A 23,876-nucleotide genomic window follows, 5' to 3' on the forward strand; every position below is an offset into this window, starting at 1 on the left:
AAAAATTATTAGAAATATGCATACTATTATATAGCAATAAATATTGAAAATATTCCACTGACAGAATTATTTTAGTGTATAAATAAGAAACTGGTTGTGATGAAAGAGTTTGGATTATGCCAAATTAAACAGAAATAGAAGAATGTTGCTGCTGCTTCTTTTAAATCATTATGGGGCTGGGTTTGTGACTCAGTGGCAGAGCACTTGTCTAGCATGTTTGAGTCACTAGGTTTGATCCCTAGCACCACATATAAATAAATAAATAATAAAGGTACATCAACAACTAAAATATATCTTTAAAAAAAAGAGTTTACAAATTCTAATTATCTTTCAGTAAAATTTTTTCCTGATAATAAAATCAGTTTGAAAAAATGACTAAGAATTACATTTCTATATATTCCCTTTACCTAACATTGCATATCCATCAGGTAGAGAGCATGCGATGATTTCCAGTTAAGAAAGAAAAAACAAAAAGGACACCAAGGAAGGAAAGAGGCATTATAGAAGGACACAAAGCTTACTGACTTCTCCCCAAGTGGTGTGAAGCTACAACAAGATACAGTGTGGGAAAACTCTGGAGTACAACTACAGAGAGCCAGTGACCAGAGGAAACCCAGGATATTTCTTTTTAGAATAACAAAACCATCCATAAGAGAAATGAACTGCCAGAGTGCCCATGGATAACTGGCTGCATTGAAGAAGGAAGGCTGCCTTCTGGTGGGCTCATGCAAGAATCTCAACAATCTCAACAAAACCCAGTTCCCCTACAGTCAATCAGTTTCAGCAAAAGAGAGGTTTGGATTCTGCCTGATGTGTCAAGGAAAAATAGATGCACTGGAACTCTTTCCTGTGGCTCCTCAGAGTGCCTGGCCAGGAGCCATCTTCACGAAGCTCCCTTTTCTTCAAGGGAGATCAGAAATAACAAATTTTCCACTTTATATCTCCAAAGCTCAACTTTGACATGAATTCACTGTGTCATGAGGCATCCCCAACAAGAGTTATATTGAGTCTAGGAGAGAACCTAAGACACAGATCTGCTCAGAATCCTGGGCAGCTGAAGAAATGCACCTGTGGTCTACCTAAGGGGGGGAAAAAGTCAGGGACTTTCATTTCATCGTGATGAAGTTGGCATCTACAGTACAGATTTGCGTACAGATTCCACTCATGGACTTTCTGTAGGCAACTGCTGATTTACCTCTGCAAGTGAAAATGGTCCCTCCTGAAGGGCAAGGAGGAGAGTGTCTCAATTTTAATTACATCAGCAAGGAGAAATCGTAAACTCATTGGTCTTGCATTTTTGTAAGTTTTTGAAAATATTTTTCTATTTGTTTTCATCTTTCTAATTCACATAATCTTTTAATTTATTTTATTGGTCATTTCTTTGCACTTGTTTTCCTGTCTTTCATTTTTATTTGTATCATTTCTCTTTTTCATTTTTTGATCCTCATTCTCTTTTTTCTCTCCCACCACTTTTCTTTCTTTTTCTATTACACTTTTTCTTTATATTTTAGTATTAATTTTAAAAACATTAATGATAATTTGTTGGACAGTCTACATTTACTCATTACTTCTCGTTGGTAGTGGAGTTATATAGATCATCTTAAATAACTTTTGACATGAATTCACTGTGTCATGAGGCATCCCCAACAAGGGTCATGCTGGGTCTAGGAAAGAACCTAAGACACAAATCTGCTTAGAGTCCTGGGCAGTTGAAGAAATGCTGACCTTCAAACCTAGATTCTCCAACTCCAAACACCAAAAGCTCAAGTGTGAGACAATGCAATTACATATTATAAGTTAACATGTAGTTTGCTAATAAGTTGCGGCTATGACTGGCCATTATCCTCTGCTCTTAAGTGGTTCATGTGAGTGATCCTAGCACTTTTGTCAAATTGAGTTTGGCTTCAAAAATGAGACGTTAACCCTGCTCAAGGCATATCCAAAAGAGAAATCTGTTCAATAAAGTAACCTAAACTAAGAGGGAAAGAGCAATCTATCAAACAAACAAACAACAACAACAAAAAAAACTATCCATGCACAACTAACATATGCACAAACGTCAGGATATAACACAGCAAACAGGAGACATAAGGCAGTAAGACATTGCCAAAGGTTCCTAATTCTCCAAAAAACAGAAATTTTGGAAATGATAAGTTTACTAACTCAAAAATCTAAGTGGGAAGTATCATGAATAGTCACATCTGGTGGAACAAAGAATGGTAAAACTTGGAAAAAGGTGGATGAAATAGAATTTCAGACAGTAATAAAAATGAAAAACTTCAAATAGAATATGCAAGGGTTTGGCAAAACATTGAAAGGTAAAATTGAAGAGTTATGTCTTGAGGAAGGAGTGAAGATATAGACTAATGTCATAGAAAACATTCAGTGAACTTAGAAAATTCCCTCAATTTGGGGAACAAGATAGATATCAAGGTATTGGAGGCATTTAGAACCCACACAGGCTGACCAAAACAACCTCTCCACATCATATTTTAGTTAAAATATCAAAAGTCATAGCAAAAAGATTGTTCATACTAAATAAAGTTCAATATATTTAACTTGTCCACAAAAATCAAAGTAAAACAGTCTTGAGAGACAATTTTTTGAAGATGTAAAAGTCTGATTACTCCCTGAAGTTCTCCTGAAGAACTGTATTTACTTTACTAAGAAAAAAATATAGGAATTAAAATTAACATGTATAAGGTGTTTTACTGTTTATAAGATACTACATCCAACACACTAATTCTTTTAAAAACCTTCTAAGGTAAACTTTATCATACCCACTAATATGGAAGTGAAGGATCAGACATTTAAATATCCATTTAGTTTTATTAAACAAGTAGAATGTGGGGCTGACCTTCAAACCTAGATTCTCCAACTCCAAACACCAAGCTCTTTCCAATGGATTGTGCTTTTTAAACCTTTTCTTCAAATAAGCTGTTATGGTTTGAATGTGAGGTGTCCCCCAAAAGCTCAAGTGTGAGACAATGCAAGAAAATTCAAAGGAGAAATGATTGAGTTAAGAAGTCTTAACCTAATCAGTGAATTAATCCCCTGATAGGTCTTAACTGAGTGGTAACTGAAGTAGTAGGGTATGGCTAGAGGAAGTGGGAATTGGGTACATGGCTTTGGGGTATGTTTGTATCAGAGTCTCTCCGTCTGCTTTCTGATCACCATGTGAGCTGCTTCTCTCTGCCACACTCTCCTGCCTTTAGAGAAGGTCTCTCAAGTTAGTCAGACAGAGGAAAAGATTCAAGTAAAAGAGAAGGTCTCTCGAGCTAGTCAGACAGAGGAAGAAAGTGTAAAGCAGAAAAAGCCATTAGGGGAAAAGTTACAACACAAACACCACAGGTTAGGGGACACACTGCTTTGCTTATCACTTGTTCCTTAGGCTAAGTGTTCTCTTTTCCTGGGTTAAGTGTTAAGGTATTTTCAGACATATGGGCTATTTTTAAAGAATGATGTTTCCTAATGTAAATATGCATCATCTTTAAAATTTTAATTCTCTACTCTTGGCTACCTATTCATAAGGGACAGAGTCTACCTAGCCTGTCTAAGAATGCCATTTCTGAAGATAAGGCAGAAAAGTCTAACCTATTAGAGGCTTTCTGGGCTAGATGGTGCAGTTTTGAAGCCACAAGTTGAAGCTTTTGTCTGAGCATTTCTAATTCATGGTTATAACCAGTTTCTCCTCCATTCATTTTAGGGTAATTTGATTCTTTTGTCTCTCCTTCTATTTTCTGTTGAAGAACCCAATTCCTTGTTCGATCATTAGTTAAGCTCCAGGTGGTTGGCTCATTAAGATTCTGATATAGAATTCGTCGACTTCGTTTTTCTTCTAGTTCTACTTCTTGCGTCTGGAATTCCAGCATAATTCCCTGCAATCGCTTTCCTTCAAGGTCTAACTTATAAACTTGTTGCCTCTTCTCCTCCAGCTGGCGCTGAAGATCTTCAACTTTGGACTGGAGCTCACGCATTTTTTTCTGCCCCTCAGTATTGGCCTCCTGTTCTGTCTGCAACGTCTTCCTGTGAACCTGTCTATCTTTTTCCATTTGCTGTCTCATTTGCAAAGAATCCAGTTTGTATTTTTCAGTTTCATTTAACAACTCTACTATACGATGGTGTTTTTCCTCCAGCTGTTTCTGTAGCTCTATAAGTAAGTCATCTCTCTGCCTCACCCCGAGCCCCAAAGAATGGAGCTGGCCTTCTATGGACTAAGACCTCTGAAACTGTGAGCCCTCAAATAAACTTTTCCTCCTTTACAGTTGTTCTGGTCAGGTCCTTGAGTCAAAGCAGCAATAAAGCTGACTAAAAGATAAACAGACTTTTATTTTTTAAAGATAACATTAAGTTCTAAATTCAATTTAATCTCCTCAAATATATATTAAAAACTCATTTTGCTGAGACTATAAATATGCTGGTCAAAGCTTATTGTATGATGTACTTAAAGAAGAAATACAAGATACTATATTTTGATAATATAAGCCATTCATGAAAATGTTGATGAATGCTTGAAATATTTGTAAATATGCCTCATATGGCAAGCACTTGTTATATTTTTGACATTTAAATCATTTTTAGATGTGATAAGAGCATTGTGGTTTATAAAATATATTTGTTCTTTGTCATCATATCCTAGCACAGAGATTCTAAAACCTTTGGAATGTCCTGAATTATAGGAACTGTCTTATTATTCACTAGGAGCCCCTTTTGATTACACAAGAGTTTATGCTACTAAGGTAAATTGGGGTAGGGCCCCAGGACACACTCAGGGTGGGATTACTCTGGGAAAAGAAGGGGGTCTGGAAATTAAGCTCTATAAAACCTCTGCGAGATTTGATGAGCTTCAGCCTTGCTGAACATGTGGAGGTGCTGAGAGATTGATATCCCCTGCATCTACCCACCTCATACTTGCCCACTCCATTACTTTACCTGGCTATTCATCCTTATTCTGGAACATCCTTAATAAACCAGTAAATTTAAGTGAAATGTTTCCCTGAGTTCTGGGAGCTGTCCTAGAAAATTATGAAGTTGATGAGGGATGTTGTAAAAACCCCAGTTTATAGCCAGTGAATAAGAAACATGGGTAACCTATAACCTATGGTTAACATCTGAAGTAGTGGCAGTCTTGTGATGGTCTCCAGGGTAGGCAGTATCAGAAATGAATCATTGTAAACCCTGTTGGTGTCCACAAACGAATACTTTGAATACCTAAGGCAAAACTCCAATACAGTTGGTGTTTAAAGTACTGAGTGAAGTGTGTTGAAAAAGGAAAAACAGTTTGATTTTTTCTATAACTTAGAAGTCATTTTGGTTCTATTTATTAAAAGGACACATATTGCTTTATGATACATACTAAACTACCTATAGATGAAGCAGTATGTCTAGGATTTGCTTCAAAATAATCAGAATAGAAGCAAAAATCACACTAGCTGTGATTTGTTACATTAGTTAAAATATAAGTGATAGGTAAAAGTTAATTACTCTTCTTGTGGTTTTGATATTTTATACAATAATTTGTGTAATTTGATATTTTACACAATAATGAAGCTTTTAAAAAAAACTTACGTATATAGCTGTCTTTTTACCACCAAAAGTCTTTTCTTTCAAATATCACTGCCCAAATATTACATATTGCTACTAAACCATTTATCATTTTAAAACTAATGAAAAGTGCCATAATAATTCATTTAGATTAAAAGTTTCCAGGAGTCCAGTCTGTGTGATTGCTAGCCCCTCCTCTAGTATAAGAATGAAGTGAATCGGATCCAAAGGAGAGAAGTCAAACTTCTCTGAAGATCCTGAGGTGGTACCTAGAACTTCCAACTATCTGGTATCTAACTGCTCTGGAAATAGGGACCTTGATTAAATGTTTAATACAAGTCATTAAAGCAGGGATTCAACAGAAGTGGTCACATTAACTCTGTCTTAATTTTCTATATTGTCTGGTTCATAAGTCATGTTTGTATACTGTTCTGGGAGCCAGCTCTGGCATAGCCTTGGAAATACTGGTTCCTCTAGTGTTTTATGACTTCTTCCCACAGTTGTTCTTCAAGTTTGCTCAAATGTTGTTTCCAAGTTAAATGTGCAAGCATTTTTCCTGAATCCCTTGAAGCCCATGGCAACAGTCAGCGCTGGATCCAGTGCTTCTGTGCCTGAGCCTATGACTTCCCTTGACCCTGAGCATTCCCTGACCAGCTGCACTGCCAAAAGTTCAGCAACTGAAGCCAATACTGGTGCTTGATGATCCCTGCAAATCTGAGAGGAAGTTGCAAAGAAAGATTTTTAAAAACTCCGGAGATGCACCAAGTGACCTATAAATGGTCATACATCAGAATAACTCCAAAGGTCAGAGCACATGCAATGACATTTCAAGCGCTAAAAGAGAAATACTGCCCAAACTGCATTGCTATATACATCAAAGTTACCCTTCAGAATCAAAGCAGAAATAAAGAACCTCCAAGACAAGAATAAGCTAAAATAATTTATGACAACTAAGCCAATATGGCAGAAGACATGAAAGGAAACCTACACACACAGGGAGATTAAAATCAACCACGAGAGCATGGGAAAGAATAAATCTCACTAGAAGAATAAATTAGAAAATGAGAATTAGGAGTGAATTCTATATATATTAGACATGAAACAAAATGACAGAAAATAACATACCTCTTTGTATATTAACACTGAATGTAAACTATCTTAATTCTCTAATTAAAAGATTTAGACTAGAATACTGAATTAATACAGAAAGAGTCAGTTATAAATTGTCTGCAAGACAAAGACACTCACAGAAAAATGGGAATGATGGAAAATGATATTCTATGCAAATGGAAGCCAAATCGAGGAAAAGTAGCTATGCTCATACTCAACAAAACAGACTCCAAGCAACAATTACCCAGACGTGACTACACAACAAGATAAATGATAGTACGTATATATGATTGAGTGACAGTGCATCTAATTTCATTAAAAAAAGAAAAACTCTACCAAACTTATACAGATGGGCTCCAATATCATGAGGAGTAACAACATCAATACATCACTCACACCAGTGACTAGGTCAAAATATCAAAAAAGAATTCCTAGAGTTCAGCTGTATGTCACATCAAATGGACTTAACAGATGTCTACAGAATATTTCATTTGACAATAGCAGAAAACACATTCTTTTCAGCAGCACATAGATGAAAAAAAGAGCAAGTCATAGGAAATGCAAAAATAAAATTCTCTTGAATCTATCATGTCACAATGGAGTGAAATTAGATATTAGTAACATGAAAAACTACAGAAACTATATGAATACAGAGAGAATGAATAATATACTTTTGCAATGATGAATTGAGTTCCTGAAGAAATAAGGGAGGAATTAAAGTTTCAGAACTAAATGAGAATAGAAAGACAGCATCCCAGAATTTGTGGAATACAGTAGTTTCAATATATTTTATTTTATTGATGCATTATAATTATACATAATAGTGGGTTTTATTATGGCAGATATGTACATGCACATAACATATTTTGATCAATCTTATTCCCCTGTACTTTTCTTTTGCCTTTACTGCTCCCTTCCCAAATCCAGTGAAAGCAGTTGTAAGGGAAACTTTAACAATGGCTACTTATCTTGCCCTTCTTAAATCAATTCTTCCTATGCATCCCTATTTCCCAGTTTCATATTCATCTATCTGTTTTGTTGCTTGCTTTCTATTTTTTTCCTTCCATATGGCATACCTAAGAATTTCTCACTCCCACCAATTCTATAAATGTTCAATCTGTACATACACCTCCTCGGCTGTTGATGTCCTTGTTCTCTATTATGATTTGGGGGTCTTATATTTCTTACTAGAATGTTTTCCAACATTGTATTCATATGGGAGATGATATGTGAAAAAATCATGAGAAAAATAGTTTTAAAAAACACCTTAATTTTGAGTGAGATGATGAAAAAGAGGATCATAAAACCTCTTTACTCTGATTGATATTACGAGTATGGTTTCAACCATGTCTTCCTTTTGACTATCAGAACCACAGATGCCAAGAAAGATTCTATTTTCTGGTTTCCCAGTGGCATATTTTCCTTCTGTGACAATAAAAAGAAAAGAGTACTTTAAAATGTCTTCAACTTGAACTCATTTAGTAGCATAAGAATAAACAGTCTTTAAATAGCTTACCATCTTTCTTGGATTACTGAAAACTTCATGTAATTTTCCTTTTTCTTTTGCCATATTCTAGGACGGAAAAAAAATCTAGGTTTAACAAGCACCAAATTGATAAAATGATTATTACATTCTCTATTACCACATGATACAACAAAAAAACACATAGGTTTCTAATTCATTTGAATGTACACTCAAACTCCAATTCTGCTACCACATCTTCTCATAGGGTAAAGTTTATGAGAGATGATATAGAGATCTCCAAAATATTGCTCCCAATAGCACCAAATGATTATTACACCAATATTGACATTGAATAGACCATTTTCTTAAACCAAGTCATTTAGAATAAAAATTATAGCCATCTGTAGTTTAGAGTACTTTTGAAAAGAAACTAACATTTAAAAAATTAAAATAATTGCATGTGATATTTTGAATGTATTTTCATAACTTGTATTGGTACAAACTACCTCATTAAGAGAAAAACCTGAGACTTGAGTTTTAAGAGTATCTTATAAATGACATGGGTTGGAATCACATGCATTATAAATTGCTTTCAACTGTGTGTCAAACAGCAAAAGTCATAATTATGTGAATTCCTTTTCTTCCAAGAACGAGAAGAACTGACAGAAATATTCTTGTAGGGTAAGGATTGATGAATTAAAGCCACATAGTTACTAAACAGAAGATTATCTAAATAATCCAACAATGTTAACAAAGATGACTGAAAAAATACAGACTGAAGAAATGTTTTCTGCAAGGAAATATTGAGTCTTAGGAGCAAATAACTTTTGTAAAAATAAGGTGGGAACAAAAACAAATTAAAAGACATGACAATTCAATTCAATGTAAGTTTAAGCCAACAAAGATAAGGAAAGGAATTAAGAGTAGCTTACAATAAGAAATACCACACAAATGTCATTCATACCAATAATATGGATAATTTTAATTTGTATTGCACTACATTTGCTTTTTGGTTAAGATTTTTATTATAAGGCACTTAATTTTATTACTATATTAAAATAAATTCAACCAAATATGGTTAGAAACTACTATCTAAAATGTGAACCATTACTAGTGGGAAAAAATAGAAAAATTCCAACAATTTCTCTAAAAGAGACTTAGTATAAGAATTCTAAAGAGTAATGTACAGCTACAAAAGATGTAGCAAATGGGATGGGGCTCAAAAGAAATTAACAAGAAATTTTAATCCATGATCCCAATCTAAGCTCTTGGCTGGGGTATGTTAGGGATATTTTTCTTCCTACTCTCATATTTATGATATTCCTCTAATTTCTTTGCTAATTCCTTATTATATTACTTCAAGACACCTCCCCTGAACTTATACATCCTAACCATTAAGAGAGAATGTAAACTTAAGCCATATTTCTAGAAAGTTATCTTAATTGTTAGGTATATCATGCATATTATATTACTTATAACACTTCATTATATAGAAATCTATTTTTCTGTACATTTATTCATGTTGAAAATCATTAATAAATTGCTTTGATTCAAAACTTTACTCAAGCTGTTCCAGAATATATGCAAATGTTTCCTAACCTCCAATACCTTTTAGCCATGGAAAGGCTTTAAAATGAATATTAAATAACCAGGTAAAGAAACTTCTAAAATTTGAAATTTCAGAATGTGACATAAGAACTTTGAATAAATATTTTAAGACAATGCAACACAAAAAAACTCTGAAGCAGACGGTCATCATTATACAAAATACATGTATGAAGATGTGAATTTGGTATTGATATACCTTATATACAGAGATATGATAAATTGTGGTATAAAGGTGTATTAAGAATTGTAATGCAAAAAAAGAGAGCTCATGTATAATGGCATAATTTGGCATGAACATACTTTATATACAGAGTTATGAAAAATTGTGCTGTGAATGGATAATTATGAATGTAATGAATTCCACTATTGTCATATATGTAAGAAATATATAAAAAAAGAAAAACTAATAAAGTTATTACATGATCTAAAAAAGAAAAAAACAAAAAAAAAATCCTCTGAAGCTAAAGTTTTACCATACAGTTATTAAGAGCCTGTGCTTCTAGAACTGATTATTATTTTGCAAAAAGCACCTACTATTCAATTAGATGAAGAGTTTTAAATATGCTTCTAAACAAATACATGAAAAAATGCTCACCATCTCTAGCAATCAGAGAAATGCAAATTAAAACTACTCTAAGATACCATCTCACTCCAATAAGAATGGCAGCCATTATGAAGTCAAACAACAATAAGTGCTGGCGAGGATGCGGGGAAAAGGTACACTCATACATTGCTGGTGGGACTGCAAATTGGTGCAGCCAATTTGGAAAGCAGTATGGAGATTCCTTGGAAAGCTGGGAATGGAACCACCATTTGACCCAGCTATTCCTCTCCTCAGACTATACCCAAAAGACCTAAGAAGACCATACTACAGGGACACAGCCACATCAATGTATATAGCAGCACAATTCACAATAGCTAGACTGTGGAACCAACCTAGATGCCCTTCAATAGATGAATGGATTAAAAAATATGGCATTTATACACAGTGGAATATTACTAAGCACTAAAAAATAATAAAATCATGGCATTTGCAGGCAAATGGATGGCATTAGAGCAGATTATGCTAAGTGAAGTTAGTCAATCCCTAAAAATCAAATACCAAATGTCTTCTCTGATATAAGGGGGGTGACTCAAAATGGGATAGGGAGGAAGAGCATGAGAAGAAGACTACCACTAAATAGGGAAGAGAGGTGGGAGGGAAAAAGAGGGAGAAGGGGAGTTGCACAGAAGATGGAAGGAGAACCTCATTGTTATACAGAATACATATATGATGTTGTAATGAGAAAAAGAAAAAAAAGTGTGTCACATTAGATTGGATAGAGAGAAAGGATGGGAGAGGAGGGGAGGAATAGGGAGGATAGGAAGGGCAGCAGAATAGAATAGACAATATGATTGATGTATGTACATTCAATGTATGTGTGTATATATATATATATATTCTACTGTCATGTATGACTAAAAATAAATAAATAAAAATTTTTAAAAAATAAATAAATATGCTTCTAGTAGACTCAGATAATAAAGTATAATCCCTCTGTAAAAGTATTATGAAACAGATTCTGAATTTCTAAATTTCCTCAATTTCCAATAGTATTTCAGTGTAAATACAAAACCAAGGACAATAATAGAGAAAAAGCTGTCCTAAAAATTATATGATACTAAAATATAAAATGTCCAAGAGAAAAAACTACATTCAATTGCTTTTTAAATTTCAAACTAAAGGCATCAGGGAAATCCCATGATTCTGAAAAAATCAATTCAATCCATTAATTAATTAAGGAATGAGTATTATAAGTCATGTAAGTATGGTTTGTAAGTCACAGTAATGTAAATTTACACAAATAATTCTTGACCAAATTTCTTATTTCCTCTTCAGCTGAAAAACTGCTCCTAATGTAATTTTTCTATCACTATGTATATTATTCCAACCCCTACTACCCTAAAGTATTTGATAGAACATTGTTATTTATAAAAGTTAAAAATAACAAAAAAAGTCAATCTAATTCAATGGAATGACTTTTCTGAGCAAATTTCCATGTACTATAATAGAGAGATCAATGCTAAATTTTAAGAGCTAATACATCAAAATTCAAAATTCAGAGCAATAAAATTAAGTTCACAAAAGAGAACTTTTCCTTGGTTATCAGATTGATTGTTGCCCTCATATGACATAGGCCAGGAATTACCAGGTCCAGGTTTATTATAAAATCTTTACAGCAAAAACTAATATAAAAATGGGTTAGTCATTTTTTAACAAAAATAAACTCTGGTGAGAGTTTGAATATATTAAATGATGTTTCTTGACTGATATAATTAAAATATGGACTCAGTTTTTAAAAGCTCTTGTTATATCTTATTGCCTCCACTTTTTCCAATCTATGAAATATTCAATGAAGGCGCTTGGTTCCATTTCAAAGAGTGACAATGAATATATTGGTAGAAACTGAGAATAATTCATCTTTACAAATTCCCTGTCTTGAAAAATGAACTGATAATCCAATTGTTGGCTGACATAATTTTTGTAACCTGAATTGAAACAAACCTCTGATAATCTAAGACAAGGTAGAAAGACATACTGTGCCCTCTCTTTTGTATATCCCTACATCAAAGACTAAGTCGAGTAGCTAGGAAATGGTAGTCTTGGTTCTTCACCATGAAAACCACCTACTAAAACCTTTCAATCTACATCCTATAAAATACAGATACCTGACACAAGATTGGGCTCAAAAAAACCAAGGGTTGGAATTCTCTTTCCTTGGCACCTAGTAAACAAGCTAAATGGAATCTCAATCACTGGCATCAGCAAAAGTGTGTTACCAACTACCCAGTTGAAGCTCCATGATGACTCTGCCAACCAGTCGTTCCCATGCCCTACCCTACGTGTACATAGGGAAGATATCAGCAAGTTGGGAAAATAAGCGGAGGTGAACAGACACCTGCTCTGGGCCATAGATTCAGCAAATTCTAGTCCCCTGGTGCTTGAGGATCTTTAAACCACCTTCATATTCCTATGTGTTACTCAGCGGTTCAAATCATTTTAACTACTTTCAACAGAAACCTTGAAGTATGTCAGTTCCTGATGACCTGTTTAGAATGCCCTTTGACACCCTATTTTAATATGCCTTTCTTGATAGCTCCCAATATCCTGTGTTATTTATTCTTGTTTTGTCTTTATTAAAATGGTCATAAACCCCAATGTTCTTTTTTCCAAAACCCTCATTCCTACCCAAGAGAGGGTCATGGTTCACCAACCTTGCCCTTTCTCTGTTAGTTCTGTTCTGATCCTCTACCACTGAATTCACTTCCTAATTCTACTCTTATATTCTTAAAGTTGGGTTCCTAAATTCACTCCCTCATTCTCTTAGCAAAACCTTAACCTACAGAATGATAATAAGGAAGAGTACTGGCTTAGAATTAAAGAACCTGAGTTTAAATCTCATTGCTGCCACCTTCTATACCCAGAACAGTCATCTTAACATCATTAAGTTTCAGTTTCATTATCATAACCACCATTGGGCCAGCATACTAAACTCATTTTGTAGTACTAGAGGGTATTCTGATTAGTTACTAATTTTTTTTTACAATCCTAAAATTGTCTGTGTTTTACATTTCATCAATAAAAAATGGAAGCACCAAGAACAAGAAGAAAAAAAAAGCTTGAAAAATGTTTAAAGTCATTAGAAAAAGAAAAAAAAAAAAGAGTATAAAAGAAGAAAAGTCTTCATATGACCAGATAGGAGTCGGAGCCTGAAGGGAAAACCAAACTGGAAAATCTATTTATATCCTATAAATAGAAGCTTAATGTAATTCATATAACATGATCTACATATATGTATTCTTCACATCTAGTAAAATAATTCCTCTCCAGGAATTGCTTGATCTTGTTTACGAAAATCCACAGTTCTATGGCCACAGCTGCATGAGATTGTCCCTAAATGATTTGATGGATGAAAAAGGTACTGATTACCTATCAATGCAACTGTCAAAAATATCAGAACAAACTCTTTGATTGTAACCAGGCTTCCTAGATAAAACATGAATCAGAATTAACATGTAACTAACTTTGTATTTCTAAATTGATTTGATATGGATCTGCATCTTGATCTTAATGTTGCACAAATCCCTATCAATCTATGCAGTGGAGCAAGAAAATGTCATTGTGAGCTAGGCAGGCTGACAATCTAATCCCAGGCCAGCTACTATTTTTTTTTTTTTGCCAGCTACTATTAATGGGGGATTGTAGATCAATTAGTTAACCTCTCATTCAATAATAGTTGCTTAATGGTAAATAATAGGTTGTAAGAGAAAAGACACTTTCAAAACTTTGTGATGACTATAAGAAGTGTTAAACACCTAATGTGATTTGTATCCCAGACTAGAACACTCAACACATACTAGTTCCTTTTCTCTACATTCCCTAATTAGTCAACATATAAATTTTTCTAATCTGTAAAACCCTACCTGGTTAAAGAGTCTTCTTTAGAACTCTCATTCTAAAATATGTTTAATCAACAATAGAGAAATATAAAAATTAAAAGTATATGCTTGATGCCTTGTTATAAATATTTCTTTGGGATGATACATGGAGATTACTTTAGAATGAATATTAATTATATGGCTTATGGGCAATTAATGCCTAAGAGTCCCTATGTCCTCTTCCTTTACATTTATCAAATGCATAGAAAAATGGAATTTATCAAAATCTGATAGCTAAATGTAAACTGTTGTGTTCCATGACCAAAATCCCAACTGAAAACTGTCAAAAAACAATATCATTAGCAGATTCAGGATCATAAAGCTGACAATGGTGAACAAAGAGCATGCTCTTTCTGGGTTAATGGCAATGAGACCAATTATAAGACAGTATATTTACATTGTTATGACACAGAGAAGCTTCTCCAGATTTTCAGTCAATTATGCTCAGTTTAGGATGAACACCTTATCTTAAGGACACTTTGAGCAATGCACTTTGGCAACAGACCGGGGACTGGGAAGCTTACATTGACATTCCAGCTTCAAGTTGAGAACATTAAAAATCAATGTGCTTACCCTCACTAATGCTGTTCTGGTGACAATACTAATCTCTTAGTTCCAGCTACTTTCTCCAGCTTTTGTGTAGTGCAAATAAGGCTTTACCTCCCATAGAAAAACCATTAGAAAGATGATGCCCTTGGGAGCTCATACACTTTGATCCATATCTCACTGTCATAGAGAAATTGGAAAAAAAAAAAAAGAACTAGGGAGGTAGCAAAAAGTTTCCAAGAAGTAATAGCCTGTATGAGAAAATATTTCAATAAAACCATCAACTTAACTCAAGTTTTCAGAATGTGTCAGCCATTGGCACTCCCTAAGTGGAAGAAAACAATTCTTCTCACTTCATGTAAAGTATGAAATAAAAACAAAATAACAATGTGACTCTAGTGATATTTTCCATGAGACAGAATGTACTGATAAGTAGTCAGGACAGAGAATGGAGCTTAGTGGTAATGTGCTTTCACAGCATGCATGAGCCCTGGGTACAATCCATAGAACTGAGATAATAATAATAATAAAATAATAATAATTATTATTATTATTTTTTAAAATGTCAGTGCTGTGATAATAGTATAGACTGATTTCATACTCATCTCTCAAAGAAAAGTAGAAGATTTTAATTCATGCATACTGTTCAATTTCTAGTCTTAATCCCAGTGGAAAGGTATTTACTTATAAAAGACTCTGGGATAATTTTATGAATTCCAATTCTTCAGACTTCCATTATGAAGAGTCTATCTAGTCCCAATAGACCAGAAGTTTAAGGTTAGTATTTTCCTTGAGCATGCTGTAAATTCTCTCAATCCTCCTTATTATACAACAAATTTCTATAGACATCATGCTTTTTAAGCATGTAAACTACATGCCCTTATGTATTATGCTGATAGAAAAAAAATCACAAAAAATTTGGAAGACAAGGGCTAAAAATGTAGCCCAGTCATAGAGTACATTCTAAAATTGCATGATGCTATGGGTTCAATGACTAGCACCACAATAGAAGATAGATATGACTAGAAATTTAATTACCTGAGAATTTAATACTTTAAAAATTCAAGAAGATGCCTAATACATTGTTCCAAGTATATAATTATTCCACAAAAAGCAAAATTCTGGAAGGGATAGAGATCAATGGTTGACAAGATTAATGAGATGAAGGGGGCATGGTAATTAGTAGGTTGGCCTTCTTTGTCTCTTCTGATTAGCTTTGGTTTGAAGTCCACTTTATTTGATATAAGAATAGAAATCTCGGGCTGGGGATGTGGCTCAAGCAGTAGCGTGCTCGCCTGGCATGTGTGCGGCCCAGGTTCGATCCTCAGCACCACATACAAACAAAGATGTTGTGTCCGCCAAAAATAAATAAATAAATATTAAAATTCTCTCTCTAAAAAAAAATCTCTACTTATTTATGTGATCCATGTGAATGATAGGGTTTGTTTGTTTGTTTTTGCTTTCACCTTTAGTCTGTGAATTTCTTTGTCTATGAGGTGAGTTTCTTGGAGATAGCATGTTTTGAGGTCTTGTTTTTTTTTTTTTTAATCTAATCTACAAGCCTATGTCTTTGGATTGATGAGTTTAGATCATTTCATTCAGTGTTATTATTGAAAGATGATTTTTAATTCCTGACAATTTGGTTTATTTTGAATTTAAATATTGAATTAGATTATCCTTTGATTGATTATTCTTCTAGTGTTGTATCTCCCTCCACTGGTTTTCATTTTTACTCTCCATTTCTTCTTCATGAAATATTTTATTGAGTATGTTTTATAGTGCTAGTTTTTAAATTGTGAATTCTTTAACTTTATCAAGGAAGGTTCTTATTTCATCTTCAAATCTGAGGCTTAATTTTGTGGGATATCATATTTTTGGTTGGTATCCATTTTCTCTTAAATCTTAGTACATACTATTCTAAGACCTCCAGCTTTTATGGTCTGGGTTGAAAATTTGGCTGAGATTCAGATTGGCTTACCTCTAAATGTCAATATAATTTTCTTTTTGCTTTTAAAATTCTTTTTCTAAATGTTAGGCATGTTCATAATAATGTAACTTGGGAATGGGTCTGTTGTAATTTTGTATATTTGTATTCCTGTATGCTTCCTGTTTTGATTTTCTATTTTATTCTTAAGGTTTGGGAAATTTTCTACTATTATTTCATTGAAAAGATTGTGTATTCCTTAAGTTTGTATTTCAGGGTCTTCATCTATCTCAATGAATCTTTTTTTTTTGATAAAAAAAACTAAAGTTTAATAGTCATTGAAGGGGTAACAGCCACTTATCGTCTACATGTAAAAGTAATTTTAATCCAAGCTAAGAAAACTAGAAACAAAGAATGCTATTAGAAACAACAAAAAATGATAAAAACATTTTAATGCCTAAAATGTAGAAACTTAATATCCTAAACAAAAATATTAAAGATAAAAGGGACTTGAATTTTTTTTAAAACAATTCATCTTATAAAATCAATTTCTAAATAGCTCATATCCTTTCTGCTTTGGTGTTTTGTCTGCTATCAACTAGACATTAGTACAGTAGAAAATCACTTAGGTTCTTTTCAAATGCTTGGCAAATTATAATGTGATCTCATATCTTTCCTCAAATTAAATTTTGCTCCACATATTCCACATGTATACAGATGAACATCCATGTGCTGCTCCAATTGTTCATTATTTGGGAATATCTGAAAGCAGACCTGGAATATAGTCTCACCAGCAGATAAATGAGAAATCATATGCTGTACATGGTCATGTTTTCTGAAGTTTCCTTGATCACAAATGGAACAGACATACCTGGCCATGCCTTTGTGCATATCATTGTGCAGACGCAACTGACGTTCTCTTAAAAACTGCTTTCCACATGTCTGACAAACAAACTGTTTTTCCTTAGTATGAACAGTATAGTGTTCTCTTAAATGACACCGCTGATAAAATCCTTTTCCACACAGATTACAGAAATGCTTTCGCCTATGATCTCTTTCATTTTCTTCCATGATGGCACTCTTAAACATATCTTGGTCTAGGCAGCTAGACATATGTTCAATCACTAGATTTTCAGTTTCAAAACGCTGGCCACAGTTAGGACATCGAAAAGGACAGGCAGAATGCTTAAATAACTGCTTTTTTTGGATACTGTTTAACTGGTAATGACTGTCCCTAAAATCATCCAACATTTCAACAAACATATCTCTTATTTCAGACTGCTCATCAGGATTTTCTTCCATGTCCATTTTCTCCTCAGTATTTCCTAACCCATTCATTGTCAGATCTTGGGGTACTCCACATCTTTGGGCATGTTCCTGAAGTTCTCTACCCTTGACAAGTATTTGTCCACATTTACCACATGCACAGATATTTTCAATGTGTTTGGCTAGGTAATGAGATGACAGGTCCTCCTCAGTTATTGTGAGTCCACACAGCTCACAAGATGCATTTTCAGTATCCTCTCGAACTGGACTGCTGTTGTTAGGGGGTCTCATATTTTCTAAACCAACTCTTTCATCAGCATTTATTGACATCCGAGGTTTTAGTTTTCCTACCACTTTTTTTAATGCTGACGTCTTCTTCAACATAGTATCTATAAAATGGCTCTCCGGGTTCATCTTCCAATTCATCGTTGTCAGTGGATTCGTTAGTCTTTATCATTAACTTTAATAATGTTAAAATCTTTCAGCTCATCTGTAGGAATATCTTCTGGCTCCATCTTGATAATGATTCTTTTCCTCTCAGCAGCTCTGCTTTTTTCTTCAGTGGCTATTTCAGACTCCACTGTGCTACTTTTCCTGTTTCCAGTGGTTGAAGCTGAATCATCAGGAGCCTGGCTTGTGTCTCCTCTGTATTTGTCCATCTGTGCAGAAAATGTTTTAGAAGAATCCTTTTCACCAAATTCAGCTTTGATATTACTCTCTTTTTCATCTCTAATATCTACTATTCGGTGGTAAGATCTTGTGTTTTGGTATGAATGTCTGTTAGTACAGGTCAACACATGCTCATCTAATATTTTTTTTTAAAGAGAGAGGTGAGAGAGAGAGAGAGAGAGAGAGAGAGAGAGAGAGAGAGAGAGAGAGAATTTTTTTATATTTATTTTTTTAATTTTTGGCGGACACAACATCTTTGTTTGTATGTGGTGCTGAGGATCGAACCAGGGCGGCACGCATGCCAGGCAAGCGCGCTACCGCTTGAGCCACATCCCCAGCCCAACATCTAATAATTTTTCACAACTAAAGCCAAATCCACAGCTGTCACAGGTAAAACTCCGTCCAAAGCGTCGCGATACACGTTCTTTTGGAGCAGATAATTTGGACACAGAACTTTTTTTACATACATCAAATAATGGTTCAGGAAAATTACCTAATTGTAAAGATTCTTCATCAGGCTCTCTATTATGTGGTGTATTTACTGTTGAACTTGGCTCTGCACACCACCTATTGGCTTCACTTCCATTTCTAGCCACAGTGTCTTCATACATTCCTACTCCAAATATCATCTTGCTGTTCTGTTTCCTGGAAGCAGAAGATGAACATTTTGAACTAGAACAATCTGCATCCTGTATATCTTCTAAGCAGTCAGGAACATTATACAACTGTAGATAGTTCATTGCCACTTTAAACTGCTCGAAACTGGAGGGAGCTGTCATAATTTTTCCTAAATACATAAATTGCAAAATGAGATCAAAACACTCAGCACTAATTTTCGTATTGCTGAGATTCAGTTGTGCAGTACTATGTTGATGGTTCATGAAAAACATTCTAAAATAGGAGCTGCAGGCAGCTAGAATGGCTTTGTGGGCTTGAAAGTAAATGTCATCAATTGCAATACAACAGTCACAGAGAAAACCCCATTCTCTTTGTTGTTTAGCTGCTGAAGAACGTAGCTGCTGTGGCTGGGTTTTGCCATCTTCTATTAATTAGAGACACCTGCTTTTGGAGATGGTGGTTTGTTGGTTGGTTTGCTGGTATTTTTCTGTCCCCTTGTCAAGCCAACAGCTGTTACTTCTAAAAGGTATGCTGACCTCCTTCTGTTCACCATTTCAGTCTCTTATGGGCCGCCGCAGCAGGAACCCGGGCTGCGGAGATTTTAGGGAGTTTAAGGCAAATCAGCCGCGGGAAAGGCGGGCGGAGGCGAAGGGGCCGCGAGCTGCAGTGGCGGCGGCGCGCTGAGCTCGGGCTGGGCTGCGCGGAGAGACTGTGGCTCAGCCAGGGACTGTGCTGCAACAAAGCACTTCCGCTGCCGCACAGCCGCGCCTGCCGCACCGCACTGAGCCGGCCCCGCTTAGGCGGCGACTCCGGGTCTGCCCACCAGTTCGCTGCGGCGTCCGCCAGCCTTCCCCTCCCTCTCGCCCGCCCACCCACTCCGCCGCTGGCTGCTAGGGGCACCGGCGGTCGCTGGTTTGTTGCAAAAAGTTTCTGCGTCGGGCTCCGAGGAGGCTGGCACAACCCGCACCGCTGGGGCCGTCGTGGCGGCGGCTTGACCACCCCTCTCGCCCCTCTCCCAAGGGTAGGCTTGGGACCTCCTTCTGTTTGCACAGTTGGATGGGACTGGGTTCCTCCCGACTCCCCAAGGGCAGGATGATGCTTTACCACTCGTCCCAGATGTTAAAACCCCGCCCAGCAGGGCCCAGCTGCTGGGCCCTCTCCCTCGCGGTATGCCCGGGGCGTTCTGGGGGCTCATCCGCTCTGGGACGCCCATTCCCGCGTTCCCCCCACCCTGCCTTCATTGGGCCTCTCCGCCTCTCAATGAATCTTAAATTAGCCTTTTCATGTTATCCCATATTTCTTGAAAGTTCTGCTCATGAGTCTCTTAACATAATTCTCTCTGTAGTCATTTTTATTTTCAAGATTATATACTTTTGTATCCAAGTCCTGAAAACCTATTTCCAAGTGATCTAGTCTGTTGATGATGATTTTCTTTGGAATTTTAGGTTTTGTTTTTTTTTTTTTTAATTTGTTTTGTTTTGTTTCTTTCTTCTGAGGCTTTTCAACTGATTCTTTTTCAGGGTTTCTAACTCCTTATTGAAGTGGACTTTCACTTCTTATATTTCCTCTCTGATTTTATTTATTACATCACCTTTTACCTTGTATATCAGTTTAACCATGAACTTTCTAAATTCCATCTAGGACACTTCCTCCCCTGGGGTGTCAATGCAATTTGTTGCTGAGGTAGTGGGTGTTGTTGGGATAGTTTGTTCCCTTGCTTTTTCATATTGTTTGTATGTCTACCCATCCATCTGAGTGGATCTGAAGCTGTAGAGTTTATAATGTCTCTCTCTGTTACTAGTGTCTTCACAGATTAAAGGGAGGAGCCCAATGATAGCAACAATCTATGCAAACAATATATAGCAGTAGACTAGTACTTAGTTTCTAATTTTATATCTACAGTGTTAATTGGTACAATATGCAGATATGGTATAACCAGCAATTTCCATCAGTAAAAACAGTAAGTACTCATGAATTATGTCTAGCATAAAATCAAACAATAGTTTTTGTCTATGGCTTCCTCTGTATTAATAATTGCTATGGCATTGGTGGTGGGGCAGATTCTATATATATCAGTATTAAGAGGTGTTAAGGACAGAGTTGGGTATGGGGAAAGAAACAGAGACAGGAGGGTAGAAAAGTACTTATAACTTCACAGGGTGAATAGAGCACATGCAGTGGTAACTTAGGATGTGTTGTTAATGATGAAGGGAAAGAAAAAAGAATATAAAGGAAGAGAGAGAGAATGGAATTTGTCAGCAACAGAAAAAAGAAAGAGCAAGCCAAGGAAAATAGAGTAGTGACAAAGACTATACAAAACAAAATCAAAATATGCTAATCAAAAAACAATCCTCAAAAAATAGAGCATGAAAAAATAACACCTTCCAAAAAATGGCTATAGATGAGGAGAGAGAAATAATTATTTATACGTATAGATGTCCTTGAACCAATCAGTATACAAATGAAACAAAAACCCAAAACAAAAAACAGATCTCTCTCTCTCTCTCTCTCTCTCTCTCTCTCTCTCTCTCTCTCTCTCTCTCACACACACACACACACACACACACACACACACACCCCATCAGGAAAAAAAAAAGTGAAAAGTTAAGAAATTAAGGAGTCGTTTCTACTATTCTATGGTGGACAAAATCTTCAGTGATCATGTGTGTTTTCTGCCTGTATTCAAATAATTTTCTTTTTGTTTCTTCTTGAAGTAAGAATTGAGCATGAGAGTATGGGCTGTTGAGTCCTTCCTTTTTATTGTACTGCTCATCAAGTTGAAGGTTGATGTTTAAGACTTTCCAACTTCCCTTCTTGGAAGATTGGTGTGGGGTGAGATGGAAAGAGATGTCCATTCCATTCTCAGGGTATGTTCCCACTGGGTTCTGTGCGAGGAGTTCCTATGGGTAGAGTTCCCAGTTGCAGGGACTTAGATTTAGTGAGGTTCCAGTTGCTTTACTGCAAGTCTGATTCAGCTGGCAGTGCTGAATCAAGGTACTTCTAGAGCCTGGTAGATGGTGATCTGCAATGGGCCAGGCAGTCCAGGCACTAAAATGGCAGGCTTGTTGGGCAAGGGAGCAAGCCAGATAGTGAAGCCACTGGCTGGAGTAGGTGGGCCTGGCTATGAAGTGGTGAGTCTGGCAGGCTGGGCTATGGGCCAGCAGCGAAGCTTCGGGCCTAGTAGGCACAGGATTGGGCTGGGGGCCAGGGAGCCAAGGAGACTAGACCGGTGCCCAACCCAGAGGGTGCCAGGCTCCCAGGGACTCTGTGGGTGCCAGACTGTGTGGGCACTTATTATCTGTTATACTTTAATATATATTTGTTCTCACCACAAGAATGGTCAGTTATCCTCCATGTATGTATGTTAAAATATGTTCTACTGTCGTGTATAATTAAAAAGAATAGAAAATTACAAATGAAATTTCTTCTTATTGTTATTGGTGTTTGTTCTTGGCATTACCGGATATATATATATATATATATATATATATATATATATATATATATATATCCGGTTTGTCTAAAGAGTGTTATTGCTTGTTTTCTTCCTTGTGTTGAGGATCCATCCTATTCCTTAATCACATCTGGTGGGTGCTTTGCCACATCCTGAAGCTCACAGTACAGGTGAAAAAAAAACTGCACCTTACCCCACCCAAAACATAGTTACATTGAAACCTTGTCAGATATTTCAACTTAAAGAACCAGGGAAATAAAAGCCCAGATGACATGTCCCCATGAAAGTATGAAGAGAGAGGACTAAAATCCATTCTCTGAACACTAACCTCCACAGCAAGAGCAGAAAGAAATGACACAACTCAAGAATACTGTGCCTATATTGGTCTTCAGTGACAAGGTTGAAAGAGTTGAGTATAGAGAATGCATCCCAGATACACCATTTTCCACAAGACTCTTGCCACTAAAATGACTCTACTCCTGCAGGATGAACAAAGAAAGTTTTCCTCTCAGGCTATTACAGTACAAACTGTGTCAAAACTCACATCAGAGAAGACACAGGGCTACTACAGTACAAGCTCTATTTGGAAATAAAGTCCCAACAGTACTCAACAAACCCAAAGCTTAGAATGCATTGAGAGAAGGCTATTACCTAAGAGCCACTCACATAAATCCAGAAGAGATAAGATTTACGCATCCATGGGCATGTTAACAAAGAAATAAATACAAGAAAAATTTTAAAAAGTAGCATGTTTTTCCTCCACATGTTCATAACTATCCATTTACTGATTCCAAATATAGTTCAATTGATAAAATGCCAGAAAAATAATTTTTAAAATGTTAAATATGATTGATAAATTCAGAGAGCATACAAATAAAAAGCCAATTAAGAAAAATGATGCAGGATATGAAAGAGAAATTCAATAAATAGAGATTCTGAAAAAGAATCAAACACAAATCTTGGAGCTCAATATCTCAAAAAATTCAGTTGAAGTCATACATATGCATAAAGTAGATCAGTAGAAAATATATCAGAGCTAGAAGATTATGATTAAATATCACATTCAGATAGTAACAACATCAAAAATAAAGCAAGAATGAACAGAACATATAAGACCAATGGAAAATGAGGAAAAATCCAAACTTATGGATCGTAAGCACAGAGAATGGAGTAGAGGTATAGGCTACAGGCAA

The 23,876-nt window shown here is 35.6% G+C and overlaps 1 protein-coding gene across 1 annotated transcript; it reads right to left on the bottom strand.

Moving 5' to 3' along the window:
• Window positions 1–17,301: 17,301 nt before the first annotated feature.
• On the bottom strand, window positions 17,302–19,650 carry LOC144255143 (zinc finger and BTB domain-containing protein 1-like). Its single transcript, XM_077799242.1, is given in 6 exon segments — window positions 17,302–17,325; window positions 17,328–18,282; window positions 18,284–18,388; window positions 18,390–18,742; window positions 18,956–19,602; window positions 19,605–19,650. Coding segments are annotated over 6 exon segments (2,130 nt in total).
• Window positions 19,651–23,876: the final 4,226 nt, after the last annotated feature.

Source organism: Urocitellus parryii, chromosome 5 (genome assembly GCF_045843805.1).
Source record: "Urocitellus parryii isolate mUroPar1 chromosome 5, mUroPar1.hap1, whole genome shotgun sequence".
Classification (NCBI taxonomy): domain Eukaryota; kingdom Metazoa; phylum Chordata; class Mammalia; order Rodentia; family Sciuridae; genus Urocitellus; species Urocitellus parryii.